At 41.0% G+C, this 12,450-nt stretch overlaps 1 protein-coding gene across 1 annotated transcript in view; it reads left to right on the top strand.

Moving 5' to 3' along the window:
- Positions 1 to 10,420, top strand: part of CD37 (CD37 molecule) — a 72,520-nt gene extending 62,100 nt beyond the window's left edge. The window contains exons 8-9 of the mRNA XM_066607767.1: positions 195 to 278; positions 8,203 to 10,420. Of these exons, the coding sequence (XP_066463864.1) occupies positions 195 to 278; positions 8,203 to 8,280 (162 nt within the window). The 3' untranslated portion in view covers positions 8,281 to 10,420. The remainder of the gene's footprint in view (positions 1 to 194; positions 279 to 8,202) is intronic.
- Positions 10,421 to 12,450: the final 2,030 nt, after the last annotated feature.

Below are 12,450 nucleotides of genomic sequence, written 5' to 3'. Positions count from 1 at the left end.
GGCCAATAGTTCCATGAGTTCAAAATGTTCTCTTTTCTTGCACCAAATACGCACATGTGAACAAACCCATTGAAATAAATAGAATCTATGTTATTAAGCACACAGATTTTTCGTGTGCAAATACGCTTGTGTGAATCTGGCCTTATTTTTGTGTTGTGACTTTTTTAATATGATTTCCTCTCTTCGTATTTTAGGGCTGCATGAACAGCGTTCAGGCGTTTATAATAAATAACTTCATCTGTATTATTGGAGTTTGCATAGGCATCGCCTTGTTGGAGGTGAGTACAATCACATAATAGTCACTGACTGATCCTGCGCATATCACTATACTATATTGTAATTGACCGGTTACTAGAATGGCATTCCCTCTTCATCACATCATTATGTAGTGTTGATCTGTTTTGGGCCTCATTTATTAAAACTAGTAAAAACAAAAACTGGAAGCATAAAGGCTGAAATGTGATTGGATGCTGCTGTGTGTAACATCTCCACCGGCACTAAATTTATATGCATGTGGCCCATCATTAAGACAGTAGCTGCTATAAAGTCTTGCGCAACTCCAGAATCTCAATTTCTGATAACTGCCATGTGCACGCCACCTGTCTGTGCCGCCCCGAGAATCAAAAGCAAAGCTCGGAGAAGAAGAGCACTGATTTAGTTACATGGTGCGTTTGAGGCTCCCAAGAGGCAAGTCCCACTCAGTATGAAGTTACGCATCAAAACTCAACCCACTTTATTTGTGTCAACCATGATCAGCGCATAACTTGGGGAAAAAAGGTCTCAAAAACCGTCATCCAAAGTCTGGATGGTATTTTTGGGTGGCCAAAGTAAGAGCGCTAATCAAGAGACAGGTCGTGGGCAGCATTAGTTGATTACAAGGACTGCTTACCACTAGCAAAACTGTAAAAAAAATTAGCCTTTTAGCTGATTAGCGTAGCAGATGTCCGTCTAAATGATTTCCCATAAGGCTGGAAATTTATTTCAGGAGTCAGCCTGTTTGGGCAGATGTTATATACATTGTCAATGGTAGGTAGGAACATCTCGAAGACATCTACTTGTATTAAAAGAGCTAAAGATGAGTATCTATAATGATTACATAAAGTTCTACAAGTTTCATGAAACTATCATATAGTAGATTTCAACCATTCTAACTGCGGGATACTACTAATTTTCAAAAACTCCATAGTCATGCCTGTAACCCATCGTAAAGCATATTTCATGCATGTTTCTTATATACAACCATTCACATTTTGGACTAAGTTTCATGGGGTGTGAGGGTATTTACTGCACCGAGAGGAAGCTGTACTGCTAACTGGTTTCATAGCCTACTGTTATTCTTACAAATTATTTTTACAAATGTTCAGGAAATGATCTGACAGCTGCTGTTGGGGGGTTTCACTCTTTTCATCACATGTCTAAATACAGATAGTTCTTATAAAGAATATTTACATTATTCTCTAAGGCCCCCACATCCTCCTTCATCCGGACCAGGAATCAACAACTGTCTTTGTACTTTTATCAGTTTCTCCAGTTCATGGGCCACATACTGGCTTTGGTTCTAGAGAAAAGATTAATGAGAAGCTCTTCGGATGATATCCTTTTCTTCCCAGTCAGGTTATTGTATGACCTTTGGTTTGTTTGCTGTGTAGAGGTCATCTGCTACCCATTTCCACACCACTTTACACTCTTTCGCTCTTTGGAGGTGCATCCGTCAACCAAGTCAAGGTGCTCTTGTATATATGCATGTACACCCTTTGCATTTACTAATGAAAATTACTTTGACTAACTTTTGAACACTATTTTTTTAAAAATCTCAAATAGGTCAAAAATTATTTGCTGATTTGCCGAATAGCCAGTATGCGATAAACCACATGAAAGGGGTTGTCTTATCTCTTATCCACAGGATAGGGTGTAACTAGGTATTGGTGGAGGGTGTGTTGGGATCCCCAGGACAAGGGTCTTGAAGCTCCCCGCATAAATGGACCAATGGCCTTGCATACGTACCATCTGCTATTAATTTCAATTGGACTGTTGGAGACTGGGGAATTCAAGCTCTTGACTATCTAGCAGTCCCATTGAACTGATTGGACAACCGAGTGCATACTTGACAGCTGCTCCATCCATGTGTAGAACTTTGGGACCACTATTATTGTGTGATAAGGGGTATCTCAGGTTTTGGACCCACACCAGTCAGCTAGTTAACACCTATGGTGTGCTTAGGGAATAACTTCTATTTGTGGGACAATCCCTTTAAGTGACAACTGCAGTGAACTTCATTTCTATATGGGGAATTTGGAGCTCTGTATTAGAAAATGGAGCAATGATCATTGTAAAGATATACTGAGAAAATAATGCAGCAACAGAGGCCACATACTGAACCATGTTCCTCTGTGTAAGTACTAGTTCATAGCTAAGTGAGGCCACACCTCACACTGTCAGCTACAATGTGGTGTGCAATACGTGAGGCCTCATTCAACTTTTTATGTAGATAGCTTTTTTGAGTAAACTATAAGGTGGTGAACATATATTTTAAGCATTAAAGGCATGAATAGACTTTCTCAATAGAGTTAATGATTACTTTTAACATACCACCCTAGGCAATCGCTAAAAATATACTTTTTGCCTGATTTTAGACCTCATTCCCTGCTCCCTAGTAGCATCCTTGCCTGAGATTCCAATTTCTGAAGACGTTTTTCCAGACAGAAGCAATAAAATATTGCAAAGTTCTACAGAGCATCATTATTTTACATTAAAGCCAATCTCGACTTGTTATTGTTATGCTGTTTTAAAATCTACAATTCTGTGCTGGCTCATTTTTTAAAGTATCTTTACAGGGACTGGAGCTCAGTTTTTCTGTGCTGAATAATTAAACCTGAGTTTTCAAAAAATTTGTAAAGCTGCCCAGGCCTCCATTGGCTGCTGCGTTGCTGTTTGGACCCTGTTTGAGCTCTATGAATTCAGTTTTCCATATAGATTTTCCTATTTTTCTGCTACCCTGTGGTTTGCAATTCACTTACAGGTGGGGAATATTCTAAGCCAGACATTCTACCATTACTGTACTGGCTAACAGCTCCCTTCCCATACTTCCCATACTGCCTTGCTCCAATCAGGCAGCAATGCCCAGCCCTGTATAGCATGTAGTAAGTAACTAGTAGTGTACTCACGTCCTTGTTACTAGAGAAGCTAAATGCCTAACAACAGGCGGCGGATTATAAAAGTCTTAGAAGGGAGACCCCCTAGTGGCATGCATTTCAAACTTGATTTTCAATGGTAAAACAAAAAAAAATGAATCCCAGCATATTATAAGATTGATTATACCCACATAGGCTGTTAGATGAGCATAAGTTGTGTGAAACGTTAGTGTCCATTTAAATGTTAACCTTCCAGTGGCTTACTGCTGTTGCTAGTGTATGCAGTAAGCGTCTAAGCTCCCCCTACTGATGGTTGAAGTCAACTAGTATATACACAGAGGATTTTGAGTTTTGTTTTAGAAAATCTATATTGAAAAATTAGCGCAGAATTTTTGATTTAGTTAGAAAAAAACGCAAGGGTGCTCATTCCACATAAGGATGGACATTCCCTTGGCATCTCTCCCTGCTGGTAAATGTGGTGAGAACATAACTACAAATTACCATTGTAACCCTGTTTATGTGGTCCTCGCTAACCACATAATCAGTCTGACTTGCGGATAAACAGACGTGGTATAATCCTAACCATATGTGTGGGTATACTGGTCTTTCGTGCTGTCGGCAAGTAACAGAATCGTACAGTGCTTGGTAACATTAGGTTATAGCCCCTTTGACATGCTGGACATGATCTAGTGGTTGCCAAGTACAGCATGGTCACTTTTTGGAAATGAGAGGCTTTATGCACAAGTTTATTTGATGTAGTTGTTTTTCTTCAGTTTGCCTCTTGTATAAACACACCTGCTTGAAAGTCTTCTCTTCTCACGATTGTGCAGTCTCTTTTCTGTTCCTCTTTTGCTTCCTTGTGTTGCTGACCTCTTATCTGCTCGATGCATGTTGTGAACATCAACAACACATGATAGGGAGAGGGACAGATAGGCCAAATCTTTCCTCCTTCCTCTTCTCTGTTCTGTGACCTGTGCACAAAACGCTGTAATTTCTGGGTAAATCCTGCAAAAACAGATGGAAAACAATGTGTTGAGTAACTAACCCTAGAGCGCTAAACCAAATCATACCGTAACAAATATATTACGCGTCTTCCAGTGGAAAGTTGAAGTCCCACTCCGGATTACTTTACAAATCAGAGGGAGCATGAACAGATAAAATCAGACATTACACACAGTGTAAAACTAATACACTATTTGCACAATAGGGCTGAGGAAGCTTTTTGCAAGAGTTTAATCTATGAGGAAATAGAGGTGGCACAAGAGATACAACTGCTTGTTCTGTACAATGCTCCAACCATCTTTTAGAGTAGTATATATAAATGTGCATGGACCGGTCACCAGCCATATCTGTGTATATACAGATATGAAGGGCATTAGGGTGTAAGTAGTGTGAGAGATACAGTGGGATGAAGGGGGTCGGGTTCTGAGAGAGAATGTAGAAGAGGGGTAAATACAGTTGGTTTAGATTAGGGAAGATGATAGGCCTCCCTGTAGAGCATGCTTAAAAATGTGGGTGTTGGGATTATCCTGATTGTCTGGGGTAGCACATTCTAGAGAACTGGTGCAGCTCGGGAATAATCTTGGAAATGGGAGTGGGAGGTTTGGATCAAGGAGAAAATAAGTGTTATGGTTATTAGTAGACTAGATAGCAGGGTTGGGTGGTAGACAGAGATGACGGAGGGGATATAGGGAAGTGCAGCACTATGGAGAGTTTTGTGGATGACAGTGAGGAGTTTGTATTGTACTCTACAGTGGGCAGGACACAGGTGCAGTAACCGGCAACCGCTAGATCAGTTACATGTACAGTGGACAATATAGTGCAGCTCTGGGGTTCCTTGCTGGATCTGAGCGGAGGCCCCAATCAGGGCATCCAACACAGATATGAATATAACCTTACATGTTGCATGGAGTTTACTAAAACTTTTCTAGGGAAGCAAACCTCTGTGTGTCGGATCTACTGTGTGTTTGCAGTGATGGTCTTTGGTTTGTTTTTCATTATTTTTTAGATTTGCGTGACAATTATATTGTTAATAACTGAGCTTAATACCTGCAGCCTTTTGTGTCTTTGTTCTACAGAGACTTTTATTCGGAGTACTGGCAAGGTAACAGAAATATCCAGACAAATGATTGATCTGACTTTTTTAACTTAAACCCTCTGGCATTGAGGCTATGTCACTTCTTCCAGTTCTCTCCTACACCCCCTTTTCAACCCCTGCATTGAAGAAAAAAATGGGCTTCCTTTAAAAGCAATTGCTGAAAGCAATACTAGCGGCTGAGCAGTTATTACTGCACCAAGCAGGGTGTGCAGAATTCACCAATAGGGTGGCACCTTCTGTTGTTGGTAGGTGGGACCATGCAAGTCAGACCTGTTACAGTAGCAAATCTGAACACCTGCTCACCTTTTTTGTATTGGATAAAGTGCTACACATCTTTTGCACAAGGACCCTTTTCAAATAACGATATGTATAGTTAACACAGAGTAAGTTTAATGTGATGCATGGCACTTTGCAACTATTTGGCTTCTTGGGACATCTCACCCCCTTGTTCTTTAAACTTTTGAACCTCTCCCTATACTGGACAGCTGTGGTGTGAGACCCAGCCTAGAACTAGACCCAATTTGCTGCACCTGTTGAGAATAAGGGAGATGGAATAAATCCTCCACAGTGCCACCTATTGAAAGGCAGCATTCCTTATTTGCATATTACCCAGAGGAGCGTGCATGGCCATTTAAGTCTCCTCACTTAGTTTATAGTATAGTTGCTCTCCCTAAGGAGAAAAGATAGTGTTTCTGCCCCCCATCCCAGGCCTCTCACTAGCAAAGCCAGACTCCTACTGTACACTGATGAAGGGCAAAAACCCTGCAACAGCTGTATGAACATGGAGTCTGACTTTGCTTTTAATTCCCGATCATTGTAGCAAGGCTTGTATAAAAAGTCTGACTTTCAATAAGTGGCACTGTGGAGGATTTATTCCATCTCCCTTATTTGCATATTACCCAGAGGAGCGTGCATGGCCATTTGAGTCTCCTCACTTAGTTTATAGTATAGTTGCTCTCCCTAAGGAGAAAAGATAGCGTTTCTGGCACCTGTTGAGAGAAACTGATAGAAGTTAACACTTCTTGTTAGCTGAATGGTTCGTGCAAATAGAAACAGGGGTCTATTTATTAATAGTGTCATAGGATCTACAAAGGGAGTGTGAGTTGCCTAATTTGGCATAAATAGCACTACTTTTCTCAAGATGCTTCATAATGATGTATTCACATCTGATAAATGTGTTGTGAAAATTACAACAATTGAAAAATCTATTCCATGTGAATGAATCAGTTGAGGAACTTTCTAAAAACAAATTTGCCAGGTGTGAACATGGACTGACACATGTAAGCGTGTTTGCAGAATGAACAATCCTTTTTTGTGCACAAATTGGAGTATTTCACTGTATTTTTTGTGCCCACAAGTCATGTTCATTTGCATCAGACAAAGACTTACCAATTGAAATGGCTAATTAGTTCCAGATGTGTTCTTTTTCAGAGGAATTACCCAGTGTTTCACGCATCTCCTTGTGCATGGCGTGCGGAAATTTGTACACCGCTCATTGACTTATATTGGAACCTTTGGTGTGCAAATATGCAGAAAAATAGAGAATGTTCTATTTCTTTTGCGCGACCGAAATGTGTGTGCAAAATACAGAAGTGTGAATGAACCCACTGAAATCAATGGGTTCTGTTCTCTGCGTATTGCAAACACAAGGCCTTAGGGTGCTTTCACAAGGATGGAATTAGTTAGCATGACGCACCGCCAGCCACAGGAAATTCAACACCTAAACACACATGACTCCATGTGGACTTTGTTGTGGAATCGAAAATCGCTTAATTCTGCAGACCATTCTGCATCAAAATCTACATGCTGTGGATTTAGAATCTACAGCGTTCTTCACAAATGCTATGGGTTCGTTGCTGAAATTTTCCGCCCCATGTGAGGCCTGATTCATTGCGTCAGAGGATTGCAAATAGAGATGAGCGAGCACCCAAATGCTCGGGTCCGCGTTATTCGAGTCGAAAATTTGAGAGCTCTACTCGAGTAACGAACCCCATTGGCTACAAAGGGAGACTCGAGCATTTTTGTATGTGGGACGCCAGGTCCCAAGCTTTTTTTTTTTCTCGGTTCGTGTCTCTATCTCACTCTCTCCCCCCCCAAAATTAGCCACTGACACACGCGCTGCGTCGCGGTGGGGAGGGGCTAAAACAGTCACGTCACAGCGGGGAGGAGCCAAAAACTGGGGCGGGGTCGAACACGGCATTATGCTCGCTCGAGTAACGAGCACCATCGAGTACGCTAATGCTTGAACGAGCATCAAGCTCGACAGAGTACGTTCGCTCAACTCTAATCGCAAATGCTTTGCATTGATTTCCATGGGAAATATCACATTGCACGGCATGCGAGTGCTCTGCGATGTCTTTTACGATCCCATTCAAAAAAATGGGTGAGGCTTTCCGAGGAAATGAGCAAAAGATAGGACATGCTGCAATTTTTTTTTCTACCTCCTTGGAGGTAGGAGGCCAATACAGATGAACTACAATTGTAATATCATCTGTAGCACGTTCATAAAGCAGATTCATATTCAGGACATATTTAAAAATGCTCGTCTGAAACCAGCCTAAGGGGGCTTTCACACCTGCGCTGGGGATTCCACTTTCCTGCTCCGTTCGGGGAGCAGAAAGGGGAATCCCTGTGACCAAATGCTTCTGTCTCTGGATGGAACTGAACAGTGCTGGAGGGACCCCATTGACTATAATTGGTTCCATCCGATTCCGCCCGGCTTTTGGGTAGAAGGAAAAGCATTGCATGCAACACTTTTTATTTTGGTATTTTCAGTGGCATCTTTAACGGAACTTCCAAGTTCCAACTCAAATGTGAAGCCGGCTAAAGTGTTGTAGTTCCCCATTGGTTAAAAAGCAGTAATTGTATCTGAATTATAATAAAAACATGAAAAACATTTTTCTCTCTGATTTTTGCCCAGTGACATTGCTTTGACTAATAGCAATATGTTAATCCCTCTTATCTATTTTTCAGCTCTTTGTCATGACGTTGTCGATGTGTCTGTGTAGAAATCTGGACCAAAACTACAACAAGCTTGCGCGCTATTCCTAGACGACTGTTCAGCAAAGTATAGGAGGATGGAAACTGCGCCTCTAGCCACAGCTAAGAAACTGCATGTTCCTTTACAGCTTTTCAACAGCACAACCCACCCTCCCCTATTAGCTTCCCCTCCTCCAATTGATCTTTACCATGGATGGCTGACTTGCAAAAAGTTTGGACTTCTGGACTTCATTCAAGACCCTACATCATCTCTATGTGGACAGCAGGCTCTGCTCACCATTTAGTCTCCACCGCCCCACAACAGACTCCTTTTTATATTTGGAATATTTAACTATAAACCTTACCACTTGCAGTATTGGGCCCACGGGAATGAACTGCCATGCAATACTTTGAGCGTTTTATGGGGCTTTTTACTATTGTCAAGTTTCCGAGACAGTAGTGACATCTAGAGGTCATTAATTGTATAACAAAGTCGTATAACTTGTCATTTTAAATTTTATTTCCAAAGTTACAAGGATCAAAATTACAGATTGAACCAACAAAAAAAAGTTACTTTATAGAACGGCTTACTATTGTAAATAGATTTACTTGTGATTGACATCATTATAGGTGTGTTCTGTGACTGGCTCAGTGGTTAGGATTCTTCTATTTGCCTGTTTTATACAAATAGAATTCCCAATCCAAATGGAATCTGTTTTTAGAGTTCATTCTGATTTACTAAGTTCTCATGAAATGTGATCTGATTGAGTCACTTTGTGTTATACATTCCCATATGAGCCATTTTAGGGTGCTTTCCCATGTGCCATCTTGATGCACATTTTAAAGTCAACGTGGATTGTAAAGGGGGAGGAAGGATATAGGAAAGATACTACAGATCCACTGTTAACGTTGGCTTCAAAAACAGTAGCAAAACAGTACATGAGAACGCCCCCTAAATAGTTTACCTAGACAACCCAACAAGTGTGACAGATGTAAACTATTCAGGTGTACATAGATATGAGGGTGCATTCACCCATGCTGGTTTTGTTGCAATGTTACCTCTCTTTTTTTTTTCTTTATTTTCCACTTTTTTTTTGTAAAAATGGCAATAAAACTGTCAGAAAACCAGCATGTGAAACCAGCTAAGGGCTTATTCTCAGGAGCGACTTCCATGTCCCTGTGCTGTCTGTATGTGCAACTGACTGCATATGAACAGCATACTGACTAGAGATGAGCGAGCATACTCGCTAAGGGCAATTGCTCGATCGAGCATTGCCCTTAGCGAGTACCTGCCCGCTCAGGAGCAAAGGTTCGGCTGCCGGCGGCGGGTGGGGAGCAGCGGGGGAGAGCGGGGAGGAACGGAGGGGAGATCTCTCTCTCCCTCTGTCCCCCCTGCTCATGGCCGCAACTCACCTGTCACCCACGCCGGCAGCCGAACCTTTTCTTCTGAGCAGGGAGATACTCGGTAAGGACAATGCTCACTCGAGTAATTGTCCTTAGCGAGTATGCTCGCTCATCTCTAATACTGACCCATTACAGTCAATAGAGCTATATGGACATGCGCTTTATCACACGGACTGTAATAAAATCTCTGCACGTCTTATTCTGGTCCAGCTTCTCGTACAACAGTCACTCATTCAAGGCAATGGGTTGACAAAAACCATGGAGAACATCCCTGTGAGCTCCATTTTCGGAGATCATTGCTAAGCAATTCTAGAAGAAGTGGGTGTCTTTCAGTTTTTTTGTGCTTGAGAAATAACAGATGGCACATGGAGGTGGAAAATATACACACGACGCATTATAGATGTTACATGGGCACATATATTAAAATCAGTCCACTTTTCCTGCACCAAATTTGGACACGCTCGTGTGAATAAGGCCTAAGTGAATTGTATAAACCGCACATAGTATATACAGTACCGTGTGCCTTAGAAGTTGGAGCAATGTAAACACCATTTTCACATCACTTCTATTGCTAACAGTGTGATACCATTATATATATAAGGAATTGTTATTCATGCAATTCTCTAATATTTTAGCCAAAATGCCTCCAACCAGGAAACACATAGAAGACATTTTAGATATTATAGTTATGGTTGTCAGATGACATAATATGGACAAATTTGAACTATAACAAATTTTGTCAAATTTTTAAATATTCATGATCAACTCTAGTGTACTGCATGTGAATAAAATTACAATGACTCATTTAGCATGTGTGTTTTTTTACGTTTTCTTTTAAGAGTCCCTGTCATCATCAAACTCTTCTGATCTGTGTGAAAGCAGCCTAAAGCCCATAAAGCTCTATAGATGGTACACAAAGCCACTCTTCAGTCTGTAACCCTTTCCAATCCACTGTCTGATGTCTGAAGACATTCTGATTGAAGTCTGTACAGCTCCGATGTCGAAAGACGTCCGGCAGGGTATTCTTACTGTATATTACTAGCCGCTCTGTTGTGGGGGGCCTCTCCAGCATGTCACATACTGCAGTACTGGCTCTAGCCAGGAGATGGTGCCATTGTATAATGGCAGAAAGAGAGAACCCCCTAGGAAACCCTGAATCCAAAATTGGATTGCAAAGGGTTAATGGGAGAGACTAAACAGGTATTATCTCCTGCTGCCCCAGGATGAGCATGACCTGGCGCCAGGACAGGAAATGCACTTTCAATTTTGCAATGGGGGGTTCCTCTTTTTTATTTATGTCCCTGACCGTGGTTGAGGTAAGCTAACTTGAATTCTCATGTTTGTTTTTTTTTTACATTTTCTTCCTTCTTGCACACTATACGCAGTGAATAGAACCCACTGATTTGTTCCCATAAGCATATTTTGCACGCAGGTTTCGTTGGTGCAATAAAATATGCAGCATGCTCTATGTTCCTGCTTTTTGAACTAATTACACTAGTTGCCCATTTCAATGAATGGGAGCATGGTTGTGTGTTTTTTGCCCACACACATGCGCATGCAAATACATAACACCCATTGTGCAAATATGCACTTAATCCTGGGCTCCTTCAGATGAGCATATGCACATTTTCATCAGCATGTCGGAAGTATTTACTTTCATACCATATTTGCTTTATTTTTATGCAGCAAAAATGGATTCATTGTTTGGCTAATATAAAATAATATTGATTTGGAATACGGGTGCATTTTTGCTCACTTTCCATAAGACAATTGTATTTTTCATCAAAAACAGACAAAAGTAGCACATGCTGCGCATTTTAAACATGGCTGTGAATAAACACAAGTGAATAGCCCTACTGATTTCTATTAGCTGCATATTACGGTCCTCAAAAATCCGTATTTGAAATATGCTTATCTTACAGTTGTACAGATCCGTTGCCGTGTTGGTGCAGCATCACTGCTTCCACCCTCTCCAACATTCTTTATTTACTTGCCCCTAGTGGTGGCATTCTGTATATACACATGACTACTGCAGTCAATCACTGATCTTCGAGGTATATAGCTCGTGAGTGCTGAGGTCAGTGATTGGCTGCAGCAGTCTCGTGTTTACGGACCCACCACTTCTGCCACTATGGGACGAGGAAGTGAGCGGTGGCGCTAAAACTAAATTTTTTACTTTTAATCATCTGCTGCCCTTTTCTAGATCGTGGTATAAAACTTGGAAAAACCCTTAAAAGACTACGAACAATGAGGAGTATACAGGACTTTAGGATCAGACCATACACAGGGTTTGTGTGTAGTCTACATAGGTCTGCATAGCTCCGTTTGCACAAAACGGAAGGGTATTTTGCAATTTATTGCAGTCATGTCTAAGTGCTGCCCTTGTTTGGCAGAATGCTGTATTCAGCTGTTACATGGTTTTATCTACAAAGAACAGATACTGAACTATAAAGAGCTTGAACAGAATTGAGGACTTTTCACACAGGACAGAATATTCCGCTACAGCGTTGTGGACTATACCCGCCTGCACAATAGTCAGCCCCAAAATCCATACTGCTAATGGGCACATTTCATCCAGAATTCAAAATAACAGAATTCTACCAGCAATTCAGGGATGCAGATTTTTTTTGGCTAATATATTGGTGAAAGAAAAAAAAATACTATGAATGGCAAAGCTAAACAGATTTTTAATCAAAGCAAGTCTATTCTCTACTCGAAGCTCGCTGGGGGAAATTTATCATCAGAGGAATCTTTGATGCAAGTTTTCAGGCATCCCATTTTATCCTTCTCCAATTATATCAAATGTAACATGATTTTGATACATTATTAAAGATGCAA

The sequence above is a fragment of the Eleutherodactylus coqui genome, chromosome 6, assembly GCF_035609145.1.
Source record: "Eleutherodactylus coqui strain aEleCoq1 chromosome 6, aEleCoq1.hap1, whole genome shotgun sequence".
Taxonomy (NCBI): Eukaryota; Metazoa; Chordata; class Amphibia; order Anura; family Eleutherodactylidae; genus Eleutherodactylus; species Eleutherodactylus coqui.
Note: the sequence above shows the minus strand (reverse complement) of the source record. Positions and strands in the feature narration are given on the sequence as shown.